The sequence below is a fragment of the Nomascus leucogenys genome, chromosome 9 (genome assembly GCF_006542625.1).
Source record: "Nomascus leucogenys isolate Asia chromosome 9, Asia_NLE_v1, whole genome shotgun sequence".
NCBI classification, from domain to species: domain Eukaryota; kingdom Metazoa; phylum Chordata; class Mammalia; order Primates; family Hylobatidae; genus Nomascus; species Nomascus leucogenys.
In genome coordinates, this window is record NC_044389.1 from 56,985,587 (window position 1) to 57,002,667 (window position 17,081).

General features: G+C 35.1%; 1 protein-coding gene across 4 annotated transcripts in view; it reads left to right on the forward strand.

Annotated features, from left to right (window-relative positions):
• The window catches only part of MTHFD2L (methylenetetrahydrofolate dehydrogenase (NADP+ dependent) 2 like), a 181,039-nt gene that overhangs the window by 62,172 nt on the left and 101,786 nt on the right, over window positions 1-17,081 (forward strand). For all 4 annotated transcript variants that reach the window (XM_030818984.1, XM_030818985.1, XM_030818986.1 and 1 more), the window contains 2 exons: window positions 11,471-11,623; window positions 13,044-13,151. In XM_030818984.1, the coding sequence (XP_030674844.1) occupies window positions 11,471-11,623; window positions 13,044-13,151 (261 nt within the window). The remainder of the gene's footprint in view (window positions 1-11,470; window positions 11,624-13,043; window positions 13,152-17,081) is intronic.

Genomic DNA, 17,081 nt, shown 5'->3' on the forward strand with positions numbered 1-17,081 from the left:
ATTAGGTAAACTCTATCTTATCTTTTTCTGAAATAGTTTTTCAAATGTTCCCTTCAGTTGTCTAGTTTGAAGCCTTCGATGATTAGCACCTTCCAGTTTATGCAAGGGAACTGGACAAAGAAATGAGAATGAACTATAGGATTAAAGGATAAAACTAAAGAAGGTGAGTTAGAAGAGTTTGAGTTCACAGCACAGATTTAACATAAATAAAATATTTGAATAATTAGTAGGCATAAAAATGTGGATATCGACCTAACTAGTAAGCATGGAGATATGTGTATTTGTCTAAAACTCATTTCTTCCTTTGGAGAAAAAAAGTATTGCTATAATTACTTTTCATGAGAAATTATCAAATTTATGTATCCAGAATACTGATTATTATTAAAATGTTTGACCAGAGTGGGAATATTTTTATCATTCTGAACTCTTTCCTATTTTATTCTGTTTAATTCCAGATGGTTTCTAAATTTTAATTTGACTTTGTTTTAGAATTTATTTTTCCTTTCTCTATGGGAGAAACCCCAGTTCTGTGTTTGAGTGTATAGAATAATTCCACATAGGGAGAATTACAGTAAACATTATAACCCTGTAATCTACCTTGTATCTGTTAGACAGTTAGTGAATGCTGTTGAACTTAAAAAAAAAAACTTCCTCAGAGGGAGGTTTATATCAAAGAATTTATGAGCAAGGGGAAGAAAAATGAAGACCACTCTCTTGCATGTAAAGTATGTTAACCACATGATGGCAGCATTGAGCAAGCAGTGTTTTTCTTCTTTTTTTTTTTTATTAAACTTTAGGTTTTAGGGTACATGTGCACAATGTGCAGGTTTGTTACATATGTATCCATGTGCCATGTTGATTTCCTGCACCCATTAACTCATCATTTAGCATTAGGTATATCTCCTAATGCTGTCCCTCCCCCCTCCCCCCACCCCACAACAGTCCCCGGAATGTGATGTTCCCCTTCCTGTGTCCATGAGTTCTCATTGTTCAATTCCCACCTATGAGTGAGAACATGCGGTGTTTGGTTTTTTGTCCTTGCGATAGTTTACTGAGAATGATGTTTTCCAGTTTCATCCATGTCCCTACAAAGGACACGAACTCATCATTTTTTATGGCTGCATAGTATTCCATGGTGTATATGTGCCACATTTTCTTAATCCAGTCTATCGTTGTTGGACATTTGGGTTGGTTCCAACTCTTTGCTATTGTGAATAGTGCCGCAATAAACTTTTTTTTTTTTTTATTAAAAAAGATTAATGGTTTACACTGGAAGGTGAGTAAATCACTGAGATATAATTTACATAACAGTGGGATTGGTTGGTGTCTGTAGCCACTTATGTCTCTCTCTCTCATTCATATTCATGTGGAAACCATGCCCAGAGATTTTTAGTGGCTCAAATCTATAGAATTACATCTTTTTGAACAGTTATTATCAAAAATTTGTTATATCATCTAACTTGAGATGATTTACTTTTCACAGTATCTTCAAAATCATGAATTTTTTACAAGTTACTTTTTTGTTTTTCATATTTTGTTTTTTTCTTTACCATTATATTCTTATCTGTTTTTGAGTGTATTCAGCTTGAAATGATGACAAAACATTTACCAAAATCAAAAGGCCCTATGGAAGATGGATATTTCTCTGTGGAAAGTATTTTAAAATATCTAGGTATATGATAGTTTTCTGACCCTCATCAGTCATTTACCAGATCAACGAATATTTACCTAGAATTCATATAACTTTGTGCTAGGTACCTGGGGGAAAGGTACCTTTTAGTCAGGGTACTGACCAATAGTCAGAAAGCAGCTTGAGAATAAATCATTGTCCTTGAAAAGCTTGCACATCTTTTCTTCTCCTTGTGTGTTTAAAAGAAGCTTATTAGAATTGGCATGCTCACTAATCTAAGTGTTTTCTTCTATAGAATATACACCATTCAAGGACAGTACTGTATATTTGACAGAAGTTACCAAGGGCTCAATAAACCAAGGTGTCCTTAACATTGCTTACAAGAACAAGATAATTGCAGGATCTCCATATGCTCTTCAGGTCACTTAAGAGAATTATGAAGAGTAAAGGTTAGCAACCTTTGCGTGATGTGTAGGTTCCAACTTCATTAATTTTTATTTTTTATTTTTTTACATCCTATGAAGTAAGCCTGCCTGGGGACATCCTGGGGCAGTTTTTGTGGCTGTAGGAGAGGCTCAGAAGGGTGGAGAGCCAGACCCACCTTTTTCTGGCCTAGAGAACACCTTCCAGTCTACCTCCAAGCTCCACTGTGTTCTCAGAATTTGGGATGGAGTAGCTCAGCGAGGTTAGAGTGTGTTCCCATTCCTTTTCTGTCCCCTTGTCCCTTGATAATGAAACAACTCTTAAATAATATTGGGAAAGTGGTAGGCATCTGGTAAGTGTTTGCTGTCTTGAAATCTTGATGTAGATCCCAGAAGGTGTAACTTAAATAATTATTGGCTTGAGAACAGTGAACACAGTTTCCAAAAGTATCTCTCATTTACTCCTAGAAAATAAATAATTGAGAGACTATAGGTAGTTTGAGTAGGCAGATATTTATTCCATTAAAATATAAATTCCAGAGGCAAGAATTTTGTCTGTTTGCCTCACTTATATATTCATTTTTGTTTTTTGTTTTTTTGAGACGGAGTCTCGCTGTATTGCCCAGGCTGGAGTGCAGTGGTGTGATCTTGGCTCACTGTAACCTCTGCCTCTTGGGTTCAAGTGATTCTCCTGACTCAGCTTCTCGAGTAGCTGGGATTACAGGTGCCGGCCACCATGTCCATCTAATTTTAGTATTTTTACTAGAGATGGGGTTTCACCATGTTGGCCAGACTGGTCTCAAACTTCTAACCCCAGGTGATCCTCCAACCTCAGCCTTCTGAAGTGTTGGGATTACAGCCTCCTAAAGTGTTGACGTGAGCCACTGTGCCTGGCCCTCACTTATATATTCTAAACCCCTACTGGTAATATGGTAGACATTCAGTAACTATTTGTTGAGTAAATAAATGAGTGAATTTTCAAGGGCATTGTATACACACTCAGGATGTGGACTTTGATCTATTAGCATAAAGCTTTACCTGGATTTTTTTTTTCATGTCCAGAAAGGAAGAAGTAAATGAAAAACAAGAAACATGAATCTTTCACCTTAAATTTATGCTGGAGGATGTAATAGTACCAGATAGTCAATAAGGTAGACGCAACAATATAAAAAAAATTATGATTTTTAACGTAAGCCACCTTTGGTTTTTCTTTATATTTTTATTTTTATTTATTTATTTATTTATTTTGAGATGGAGTCTCGCACTGTTACCTGAGCTGGAGTGCATTGGCTTGACCTCAGCTCACTGCAACCTTCGCTTCCCGGGTTCAAGCAGTTCTCCTGCCTCAGCCTCCCGAGTAGCTGGGATTACAGGCACCTGCCACCACGCCCAGGTAATTTTTTGTATTTTTAGGGTTTTGTATTTTTAGGGTTTCACCGTGTTGGCCAGGCTGGTCTCAAACTCCTGACCTCGTGATTCACCCCCCTCAGCCTCCCAAAGTGCTGGGATTACAGGCATGAGCCACCGTGCCTGACCTCTTTGTATTTTTAAAAGGAGGATGTTAGAGGATATAGAAGGATCAGACATATTTTCCTTATGGCAGCCTGTTCTTCTTACTGTGTCCAGCTGCCCACTAATTTTGTCTCAGTTTCTTCATCTATAAATTAGGGTTAATAGTAGCCATTTATTCAATAAATATTTATTGAGTGCCTCTATGGTCCAGGCACTATTATTTGTACTGTGGATCAGTGAAAAAGAAAAAGACAGAAATTTCTGTCCTTTTGAGTAGCAGAGGAGGCGGTAATAAAAAATAAATATAATAAATAAACAAATATATTTACTAGATGTTGATATGCTATCGGAAAAAGGAAGAAGTAGATCATGGTAGGAGGGATCAGGATGTTGGAGGACCATGATATTTTTATCTGACTGCCTCCAAACATGTTGTTATAAAAAATTCAAACGTACAGAAAAACTAAAAGACTGGTACAATGAACACTCATACGCCTTCAAACTAGATTCTGTAGTTGTTAACATTATGCTATATTTGTTTTGTCACATACCTATCCATTTGTTCATTCACCTATCCATTTTATTTTTGAAGCATTTAAAGGTAAGAACACTTAGTATACCCCTAAAACTTTAGTGTATACATCATTAAGGTTCATTATTTATGTTATGTGAAATTTACATGCATTGAAATGTACACATCTTAATGTATTATTCCATAAGTTTTGAAAAATGCAAACTCTCATGTAATCTAAACCCCTATCATATTATAGAACATTTTTGTCAACTGAGTTTCCTCATGCCCCTTCCCAGACAGTCGCTATCTCTTTCATCCTCACACTCAGGTAACCACTGTTCTGATTTTTTTTCATATACATATTCCATTTCAATATCTTACTTTGTAAAGTGGCTGTTTAAGTATTTAGCTCATTTAAAAATGTTATTTATCTTTTAATGATTTAACTTTGACTTTTTTTTTATGTATCTGGTTACAAGTTCTTTAACTGATAGGCGTTTTGTGAATGTGTTCTCCCAGTCTTTGGCTTACCTGTACATTTTCTTAATGGTGGCTTTTGATGAGCATAAGATTTTAATTTTTCTTGTTTAATTGGTGATATATTTATTTTATGCTTTATGTGTTTTGTGTTATTTTTAAGAAACCTTTTCTTACACCCAGCATACAATGATATTCTTCTAAATTTTCACCTAGAAACTATATAATTTTAACTTTTATGTTTAGATTTCTAGTTGATTTCTAGTTAATTTTTCTGTGTAGTATGAAATAGTCATCATAGTAAGTTTTGCCCCCCCCCCACCCCCTACAATATAGCTGCCTAGCTATTCAAGTACTATTTGTTGAAAACACTTTCCTTTCACATTGAATTACTATGGCATTTTGTGGCATTCACGTTCTGTAAGTGTGACTCTAAAGCTGAGCTCTCTTTTCTTGTTCCATTGATCTATTTGTCTGTTCTTATGCCTGTATCACACTGTCTAGATTACTGTAGCTTTGTAGCAAGTCTTGAAGTCAGGTATTGTAAATCTTCTAACTCTGTTTTCAAGATTGCTTTGGATATTCTAAGTCCTTTAAATCTCCATATACATTTAAGAATCTAACAAAAAACCACATAGGATTATGATTGAGATGATTGCAATGACTCTATAAATTGGTTTTGGAATTGACATCTTACCATCATTGAGTCTTCCAATCTATGAACATGGTATGCCTTTTATTTATTTATGTCATTTGTCAGCAGTCTTTTGTAGTTCTTATTATAGATGTTATTCTCAAATTTTAAACAATTTACTCCTAAGCATTTTATGATTTGTCAGCTATTGTAAAGAGTATTTATAAAATTTAATTTTTCTGATAGTTACTACTTGTATCAGGAATTCAATTGTTTTCTTATATTGACTTTGTAATCTTCCTTAATTCACTTTATTAGTTCTATTAATTGTTTAATAAATTTTTAAGCATGCTCTGCATAAACAACTATGCCATCTGTGATCAGAGATTTGTACTTATTCTATTCTGATCTCTATGCCTCTTTTTTTTTTTATCTTATTACACCCACTAGGCCTTCCAACAAAGTATTAACTAAAAATTGTGGGAGTGGACCTTATTCAGATCTTGAGGGAAAAATTTCAGTATTTCACTATTAAGTAGGATGTTAATTGTAAAGTTTTTTATAAATGCCCGTATCATATTGAGGACTTAAAGATTTGTTTCTCCTCTGGTGAACCACAGGTACAATCTCTGGTAAGTTATCTTATCCTTAGATGAGCTTCTTGGGATTTGTTTCCTGTGTGTTTGTTCAGTGGTCACTCAGAGATACAGAATTTGTATACAATGTATGGGACTCCTCTCTGTGGCTTTCTCCTTTCCCGGATATATCGCTTCAATTTTCAACTATGGTGTTAGCCCCAAACTTCATCTTTTGATTTCTTAAGCAAATAGGACTGAATATTTCTATCCAAATTCTAGCTGTCTTGTGGCTAGAAAAGCTTTTAAAGTGGAGAACTCTTTCAGTGATTTTTTTTTCTTTCAGCTGTCTACTTTCCTCTACATCTGTTTGTTTTTAGTGACTTTACATTTTTTTCAGATAGTTGTTTTTGTGTTTTTTCAAATGATTTTACTGAAGTTTGCAGTTGTTTTCTGTAAGAAGTTTAGTCCAATATAAGCTATTTCACAATCACTAGAAACTGAACCTACATTTTTAAATAGTGTGGTCAGAATTGTCCTCACTGATGTTAATCAAGTTTAGCCTAAAGCTGCCTCCTTACGTATTTAAGTTCAGCCTAAAGGTTTTTCTGTATATTGAGAACTATAACAAGCGGAGGTGTAAACCAATCGTGGCCCACACCTGTGCCGATCACTGAGTTTTGGCCAATCAAGTGTAGCCAGCTGCTTGAACCATGTTCAAATAAGGCAAACACTGAGCTGTAACCAATCCAGTTGTTTCTGTACCTCACTTCTGATTTCTGTGTGTCTTGTCCCTTTTTTTGTCTACAAATCTTATTCTACCACATGGCTGTGCTGGAGTCTCTCTGAATCTGCTGTGATTCTGGAGGGCTGCCCAATTCACTAATTATTCATTGCTCAATTAAACATCTTTAAATTTAATTTGGCTGAAGTTTTTTTCTTTTAACAGTGAGAATGTGGTATTTAAGAAAACATTTGAAAGAAGGGAGGGATTTAGCCTAGGTGACAGTTCTTTTTTAGGAAAGCCTTCCAGGCAGATAGAAAGCTATAGCTAAGGTGGCAAAATGCCTCATGCTTTCAAGGAACATCAAGGGGACCAGCTTGATGCTCATAGATTGAGAGAAGATGAGAGTAACCAGTGATGGGATTAGACACATAGCTATGGTTTTGGTGCAGTAAAAATCATGTAGAGCCTTGTTTGCCAAGGTAATAACATTGCAGGGTTTTGAGAAAAGCAGTGTGATCAAATATGCATTTCAAAGGTATAACTCTATTGCTGTTTTGTGAATAAATTGTATGGTTGCACATATAGAAGAAGGAAACTAATTAGGAGGCTGTTTTAAGAATTGGCAGGAAGAATAATGTTCACTCAGAGTAGTATCATGAACATGGTGAGACTGATAAAGTGCTAGATATATTATTATGAAGAAAGTCAACAGATTTTCCAGTGGTTTGGATGTTAGGTGTGAGAGAAAGAGGGATATTTAAGATGACTCCAGGTTTTCTTGGCAAGTAGCACAGAAGGATGGGTTTCCCATTTTGAACCCCGAAAATTTGAGACAAGTGTCAGTTTATTTTGCCAAGGTTGAAGACATGCACCCATGAGACAGCCTCAGCGTCCTGAAAACATGTGCCCAAGGTAGTTGGGCCACAGCTTGGTTTTATACATTTTAGGGAGTCATGAGACATCAATCAACATATGTAAGAAGTACACTGGTTCTGCCCAGAAAGACAGGGAAAACTTGAAGCAGGGGAGGAGTCTTCCAGGTCACAGGTAGGTGAGAGACAAATGGTTGTATTCTTTTGAGTTTCTGACAAGCCTTTCCAAAAGAGGCAATCAGAACATGCATCTATCTCAGTGAGCAGAAGGATGACTTTGAATAGAATGGGAAGCATATTTGCCCTGAGCAGTTCCTAGCTTGAATTTTCCCTTTAACTTAGTGATTTTGGGGGCCCAAGATACTTTTTTTTCACACCATGGACTGAGATGGAGTAGTTATAAGTGAATCAGTTTAAGACAGACTGTGTCCTAAAAGGCTCACATTCATAAATGATAGAGACAATTAAACAACTAATATCATTAACTGAACTAGTATGCTAAGTATTTTTTATAGCAGTTCCATGGGAAAGCAGAGGAAAAAATATTATTTCATTTTGTAATCATTTCAACAGGGGGCAATTGATCAATGCATTGAAGAATGATTAGGATATGAAAAAAACAGAAGAAAGGATTAGTAGTGAAAAAAATCATCATGAGCAATAGCAATGCAGAAGTGAAGGGCTTGGGGAAAGGACATGATTTGGTGTGACTAGAGTGGAGGGCATGTGATGATGATGGTTGGTAAAGGTATGGAACACACGGAGAAGAGACTATAGGAAAAATAAGCTAAAGGACACAATGTTTACTATACTGATGAGCTTGCACTTATCTAATGGATGTGGGGGAAGTGGAAGTTGGTATTTTTAAACAGTAATGTTGTAAAAATCTATAGGTGGAAAATAAGCCAGTAATTTGTTTGTTCCTTTTTTTTTTCTGTTCATTGTCTAAAGGCAATTAAGCATATTATAAATACGTCACAAATATATATATCTTCAGTGGCCAGGCGCAGTGGCTCATGCCTGTAATCCCAGCACTTTGGGAGGCCGAGGCGGGTGGATCACAAGGTCAGGAGTTTGAGACCAGCCTGGCCAATATGGTGAAACCCTGTCTCTACTAAAAATACAAAAATTAGCCAGGCATGGTGGCATGTGCCTGTAGTCCCAGCTACTCGGGAGGCTGAGGCAGAAGAATCTAGTGAACCCAGAAGGCGGAGGTTGCAGTGACCTGAGATCACACCACTGCACTCCAGCCTGGGCAACAGAGTGAGACTCTGTCTCAAAAAAAAAACACATACAAAACATATATTCATTCAATATAGTAAATCTACAGTGTCCTAAAGGCATTATCTGAGCTGTTTTATTACAGTGGTTCAGATTTTGATTTGATGACTTCTGTTTTTCCTAGAATGATTTAATGACTTCTCATAACTTTAAATAGAATGGGGGAAAACACGAAGTGAATAAAACCAGTTTTATCATTCATTTGGGTAAGATATTAAGTGGTTTGTTGTTTACCAATGTATCCTGTGAATCAAACATGTTGTATAACTGTTGTGAGAAAATTGATGCTATTGAGTCTCACGATTGTTTTTTCTGTTCAAGTCATGTGCCCCAAGGGTGAGATTTTGGGAGACTTTTAGTAGCAGTCAGTCACAAACAGGAAATGTATTTATTTCTCTTACTCATATAACAAAAGGAAGTAGGATTACCTATAATCCTAAATGTAAAATGTTTGATGCTTTTTTGCATGTGCTTAGACAAGTATTACTTAATCTAGGAATAGTGTTATATTTTGAGCCCTAGGAGAAACAATACATTTCTTGGGATATTTTAGAGTTATCAAATGTCTTATTAGGAGTTGGGAGGGAGGCCTCTGTGATTTTAATTTTTGAATGGTATTTAAAATGATTAATATTTATTATGACTTCTGTATGATACAAAAGGAAAAACTGATCTTGGAATAAAAAGATACGGATTTAAATTCTGGATTCTTAGTAGTGATCTGAGATTGACTCTAACTCCTTGAGCTTGTCTTTAAAATGGGCATGATCATACCTTTTCTACTTTTATCCCCAGTAACTATGAAGATTAAAAGGAAACTGATGTAAAGGTAATATAATCATTGTAAAGCACTTTTTAAATGTAGATAGAGTAGTTCAGATTATTGCTATGTACTGTATACTACATAATAATAGATCTCTCCTGGAAAAAGATATATGTTAAATTTAATACACTGCTGAGATAGAGTTATATAAAAATGATAAATGAATTGGGTTTCTGGATTTTTATGATCTTCACTTTTTTCATCTACTCATATGAAGCTCTTTTCCTTTTAGATTAGGGTTTTATGAATCTGCCATACATTTTGTATGTCCATTCATCTGTGTTTTAAACTACTAATACTTAAATACTTAAGACAAACCAAAATGGTGATCTGAATTATGATCTGCGTTGAAGTTGGCATATACAAGAGGACAGATCTGTAACCACCAGTCTCTAGTTCTGGCTTCCAGATTTTCAGATGCTTACATTTCTTCTCAATTATTTCAGCTGGTGTGTGAACTGCAATATTTGTTACGGCTTTAATGTTATTTTCAGTGAATGGGAGTGCAAAAAATGGTAGATGGCAAAATTCAGTGTAATTCAGGCTTATTGTTTGGAGAATGGTTCTTAAAATCTACAAAGAGTCCTTGTTGAGTTCTTTTCAATCAGTAGCGCAGCCCATGCATATATTAGCCAGTTTTGAACTTAGAAATAAACTAATTTGAGTCCTAGCTAAAAATAGATACTCCAAATATAGTTGTTTTTCTTTTCATCTATAAAGCTTTTCATTTCATTGTAAAAAATATCCATGACATGAAGCTTCTGCATTAGTGGTAGGTGCTTTAAAAATGACTTATCATCATCATCACCTAGATTTTTTTTTAAAAAGAGCCAGTATTTTTACCCTCATGTAATAAGTTAAATATGTATTCTTTTAAAAGTTTGACTAGAATCTATATGATGATCTTCTAGCTATAGAGAAAATAGATGGAGGCCCTGCTAAAACATTCTAGACTGAATGCAGTTATTAAAAGTGAAAAACTATTGAATGGAGAGACTTTCCAAAGACTCAGTTTCTATTTGAATATGATTCAAATGAATACTTTTATGTATTTCAAGGACTTTTGTAATCTAATTATGGTAAATTAGCTTGACTTAAAGTCAGGTAGCAGTAGCACACTTTTAGAATACAAAAGATATAAAACCCAAGGCATGGCTTTCTGAAAAGTTTGAACTTGGACTTTTATAATGTTTTAAAGAATTATGTCTAAATTGCATTATACAATGACCGAATAAACTTTTACATAGAAAATGTACTTTTAGTATATTAGGCACATGGGTTAATTGTTAGGTTAGTGGTAATTTAAACTACTCTGCGTAGAGTAATAGGAGCCTATTTTATATTTCTATACTTACTTTTAAAAAATGAGATGATTGGCATCCCGTATTTCATTTGATTACTTTATTACGCAGGTTGTGTTCTTTTTCTTCCATATAGCAAATCATAATAATATTTTTTATTTTACTGTGACAATGCTTTAGAGAAAAGATGTGTGTGTGTGCGCGTGTTTTATATTAGAGTTTTTGTTATGTCATTTAAGAGGAAGCTAAGAACTCATGATGTTATGACTATTCTTAACACTAACAAACCCCTTTTAATCTCCAATATTCGAAGTATTTAATAGAAGCCTATTAGGAGAACTGTCTTGTATCAGAAATGTGGATTCAAACCCTGTAAATATACAAACTTACTGAAAGAAATACATGACACCTGGCTATTACCAGATCTCATTGGTATTGTTTAATTCACAATTTTTTTTCTTTCACTGGTCCAGCCACTTTTGGCTCTGGAATAGCGTATACTCCAGCTGCAGTTCATTACAGCCATCAGTCAAGAGCACTTTGGCTTACCATTTTGGTGGCAAATAATAATAATAATAATGACTTTACACCTTTTTTAGAGCTGAATTATAAGTGATGTGGCTTTAGATTCTCAGATTTCATTTTTCAGGCTACCAAATAAATAACAATTTTAAAATTAGACAAATTTTATTTATTTTTCAGACCACGTTGATGAGCAAACAATATGCAATGGAATTGCCCCAGAAAAAGATGTAGATGGATTTCATATTATCAATATTGGAAGATTGTGCCTTGATCAGCATTCTCTCATACCTGCCACTGCCAGTGCTGTTTGGGAAATAATAAAAAGAACAGGTTGGTAATTTGTGGTCTGCAGGACATGGATGCTAGGTGCTGAGCTGAACCTTTGTGCACTGAGACTTGATGGGACTACCTCAGTCCTATAGAGTGACAGAAAATCATAAGCCATAAAACGTCAGTCTACAGAGAGATTATAAAATTGTAGAAGTGAAAACACAATCCAATCCTGGCTAACATGGTAAAACCCTGTCTCTACTAAAAATACAAAAAATTAGCCAGGCGTGGTGGCGGGCACCTGTAGTCCCAGCTACTTGGGAGGCTGAGGAAGGAGAATGGCATGAACCTGGGAGGCGGAGCTTGCAGTGAGCCGAGATCATGCCACTGCACTTCAGCCTGGGCGACAGAGCAAGACTCTGTCTCAAAAACAAAACAAACAAAACAAACAAAAAAATCCAAAATAAAATGAAATGAAGAACATTAGCCAGGTTATAGATAACTGCAGTTCCAACTTATAGGAAGGGAATTTTCCACATAATAGTGGTATATGTCTACCTTTAAAATATAAACTTCATGCATTTTGATGAAAACTTTTCTAAAATATATTTTTCTGTAACTTAAAAAATATGTGCTGATCACATAGTTATCATTTCTATTGGCTTGGGTTTTCACTTTAAACATTTACCCTTGTACTGTACTGGATATGGTAATGCTCTCACAGACTCTTACAATGTATACAGATGTTTACCTCTACGTTAATTAACCCCAAATCGCCTTATATATTGATGATTTTCCTACCTCCATCACTGTTACTTCTATTTTTGGCGGCATTTTCTCCTTTCTAACCTGTTTTCTGAGAAAGAAAAACTTCCAAGGGAAAACAGATCTTAGAATCATACTCCTACAGTGTTAGTATTGGAAAATCCTTAGTTCTAACTTCTTTGCTTTACTTATGAAGAAACTGAGTCCCAAAGAAGTAGAAGGTTCTACAGGCTTTATTTTTTTACATATTTCTGAGTCTGTAAGTTTAGTGCTTCTTTCCTATGGAGTAAAATGCATGAGCTTTGTGAAAAAATGCCTCTTTTCTCACTTGTTTTGTTCCAGCATTGCTCAAAATTTGATTGCCAATTAAGTTCGACATTGTTGTACTTTGCTTATTTTATAATTAGCAGTTAATATATGTTAAGACTCTACTCTTTTAACTCTTAATGTGAATCTCAATGTTTAAAAGTAACTTAATGTCAACTTAAGAATGTCTGTGGTTTTTAATGAGGACATAATCAGAGAAGAAGTGACAAATCAAAGAAGCATAAAATGAATTATTTATAAATAATGAATGTGCTCATATTATAGATAAGCCACATAATAATTCAGATTTAATTAGAAATTTTTAAAAGAATGTTTCAGTTGGCTGTACAAATGTTTAATTTACTTCTTGTTGTCAATTCTGCATTTAAATAGAACTCTGTATTTTAAGGAATTCAAACATTTGGAAAAAATGTGGTTGTGGCTGGAAGATCCAAGAATGTAGGGATGCCTATTGCCATGCTTTTACACACTGATGGAGAGCATGAACGGCCAGGAGGTAGGTAGAACCTTGCAGATTCTACACTCTCTCGCAGTGTTCTTACTTCTTACAGCATCAAGTAAACACTTTTGATAATGCAGCTTATTATATTTGTGGGTTTATGCAGTTCAAAGTCTCCTTTATTCCTCATTTAGTGATGTGAGATACTTGAAAGTGACTGTAGGAATTACTGAAAATATGTGGCCTTTTTCTCTATTTTTTTTCTTTTGGCTATATGTACTTTGTTTAAATACTTAACGATCAGACATTAAGAAAGGTGCAAAGCTACTAGATACAAAAAATTCACATGCCTCAGGAAATAGAAAACAAGACATCTCTTGGATGTAGAATTCCTATAGTGGCAAGGTCTTAGCACTTTAGAAATCAGCTAGTTAGTTTATTTTACAGACAAGAAAGCTGAGGCTTAGAGTTGTTATCTGATTATATAGGTTAAACAAATAGTCATTGTCCCATAAGTAGTAGTGACACTCCAAGTCACTGACAAAGCCCAGAAAGATGTGTTAGCCTTAGAGAACATGCAGCCATTCCAGGTGTTGGTCATCTGAACATCATCCCAAGACCTTGGTTTCTTCAGCAGTCTAATAGCTAGATACAGAATAGCTCCCCAGAAATGTGCAGGGGTCTGTCCCACAGACCCTGACCCAATGATGGATGAATAAAGTACACTGACACACAGATATTCTGCTTTACCAGTCCAGCTGAGCATCTGGGCCACTTACAGACTCCACGCAGAGTGCTGTAAACAGTTGTGACTATGGTCTCAATCAGTCAGCAAGACTTACATTTATTCAGTAAAGATTAATTGACAAAGGCTTGGGTCAACACCACTAGAGTGTAATTGACATTGTGGACTTCCCAAGTAGAAAGCAATTAAGCACCCAGTCTTAGGACCACACGAGTAAACAAACCAGTTAGGTAAACTCTCCACATTCCTTTGTTTCTACTCTAGTTTATTTAACTAAAGGTAAGGGGACTAGGCTGCCTTCAGACAGATTTATTACTGAAGTTATGCAAACCCTCAGACCTTCCAAGAAGGTTTGTGGCTATTAAAACTAAAATTTTTCCCACCAGCCTTGCTGAACCACCACAGAGATGGAAATGGGGATGGAATGAAAAGGAAATCCAGCAACGGGGTGATGGGGCATTGCTTGTGGTTGTCTGAGCCAGTGCTGTGGGAGGAGGGCACAAGGGTTATTCAGCTTATCACTGTCTGCTAAATTCTGCATCTTGTTCTAATCTAGGTAAAACACCAAGTTTTCATGTTCTTAATAGAAGTAGTTATTGGTCTATCTATGTGTTAGAGATGTTTTGTACTTTCTTTACCATTTATTACTTCTAATCTTTCTCCCCCTAATTTTTGATGCAGTACTTTATTGGTTTCTCTAATTCCAAAGAAGAGGATGGGCTACTTTTCTGCTTGCTTTCTAATATTTAACCAGAATGATAGATACCTATGTGCTCACCATGTACAGCACATGCACACATGCACACATGGATGCACACACACAGCATATATAGATATATAGATTTATTATTAACCTTGTTGAATTCGAGTTTCCTGATCTCAAACTTTCAATAATACTTGTTTTAGGATCTTGATTGACATGACACTTATGACATAATTTTTAAAACACAAAGCTCTGTGGAAAAATAATCCCAGTATTAAGTTATCTAAAATGATGAATTATGACACTTTTGAATATTATTTTCCCTTTCTTTGCCTAAAGAATTAAATATTGCCAGAAATCAATATATATATATGTGAATCACCGTAAATTAAGACTTGATAATGACTCCAGATAACTTTAAAAAGCCTTAGTTTTAAAGAGCTCTTAGCCCAAATCCAGTGGTATGAGAGTTTTCATGGTACCCATCTCCAAAGTTGCATTCCTAGTTTCACTGTTCACTTCTAGCTTAGTCTATTGCTGCTTATCTCTTTCTCTCTCCCTCTGTAAATATAGTGATTCTTATTTGCCTTTATGTAATAATTTCTGTGTCTTACCTAAGCAAGGTGTATTAGTCTGTTCTCTCATTGCTGTAAAGAAATACCTAAGACGGGGTAATTTCTAAAGAAAAGAGGCTTAATTTGCTCACAGTTCTGCGGGCTGTACTGGAAGCATGGAGGCATCTACTAGGCCTTTACGAAGGCCTCAGGAAATGTATAATTGTGGCAGAAGGCAAAGTGGGAGCCAGCGTTTCTCATGGCTGGAGCAGGAAGAAGAGACCGGGGAGGTGCCATACACTTTTAAACAACCAGATATCATGAGAACTCACTGTTGCAACAATAGCACCAAGGGAGATGGTGTTAAATCATGAGAAAGTGCTCCCATGATCCAGTTACCTCCCACCAGGCCCCACCTCCAACACTAGGGATTACAATTGAAAGTGAGATTTGGGTGAGATTCCTGTTCCAGCCATATCACAAGATAAAACAATCAGTAATGTTTACCTAAGTATACTATTTCTTCTTGGAAAATTTTGACCAAGAGCCAATTTGCAGGGTTTTTTTTTTTCATTTGCAACGTTGTTTTTATCTATAACATAACAAGCAACAGTGTATTGCGCCATGATTTGCTCAGTACTTTCTCTTAAACCATCCTAATTAATTCTCAGTAATCCTAGCATATATTAATGTTATTCCCATTTTACAGCTAAAGGAAATGAACTTTGGAGACTTCAGAGGACTCATCTAAGGCCATGCAAGGAAACCGGCATTCTGGGGAGCTGGGTTTTGACTTTATGGTTAAGAGGATAGACGTGGAGTCAGGCCCCCTCCCTTACCAAGCCCTGTGACCTTGGGCAAGTCATTTAATCTGTGTAGGCCTCCACATTCCTCATCTGTAAAATGTCAATAATATTAGTATCTCCTCAACTTGGTTATTGTGAAAAGTAAATGAAATATTAATGTAAATCACTAATTACTGTGCCTACCATATAATAAGTTAAGTAAAGCTATTGGTGCATGTAGCTGTGGCATTATTACACTTAAGTCAATAATAATCTGTAGCCCTTCTATCATGTGTGAAGTAACGTGATCTGAGATTAATGATGTGATTTTTACCTTTATTTGAATTTTATTTTCTTCTGGTGGATTTTGTTTTTGCATTTTTTGGATCATATCTGATCTTTTCTGTAAAAATTTGAATAAACTCAGAATTTATAAAAGTTTATAAAGTATTTGATTAGAAATAGGACATCATAATTCTCCAAATAGTTCTTTACAATGTATTTTTAATAGGTATCAATATATTCCATGCTAATTTCTGGATAAGTTTCAATCTTGAATTATATATTTGTCTATAAAATACCTATCAAAATTAATTTACCTCTTTTATATGCAATTTTAAACTAGGTTATCCTGTGAATTAAACATATTACTTTATTTTTTATCATGTATGATTTATTTATAGATGCATACATATGCAGTAAAAGCAGTAAAGGAAGCATGAGAAAGATAAACACAAATTGATGGTGGCAGTGACCTCTGGGGAAAGAATTATAGGATAAAAACATATATACTTTAAAAAGTATTATACTTTGTATTATGAAATGTTCTCATTTGAATGCATGTTAAAATGGAATAGAAGTGGAATAAGTTATAATACTGGTTACTTAGAAGCCAGATAATTAAACTTACCTTTATTATAGTGGTACCTGGGTGCCGTTAGAATTACAGTATCTAAAAGGTAACAAATTATACTAAAAATGATATTGGAAGATTTGCAACATGGGTGGTTTTTAATCTCATGCATATTTAAGAGGAGTATGATGACATGTATTATTAATATAATAAATCATTGAGAGCTGCTTACTGAAGGTTTGGAGTCTGTGGGAAAGTTAATATTTCAAACATGCATGTCTGTTAGGGCAATAATTATGGGCAGTGACTCCATGTGCATTGTTAGCTAATGAAGATAATGAAGGAGG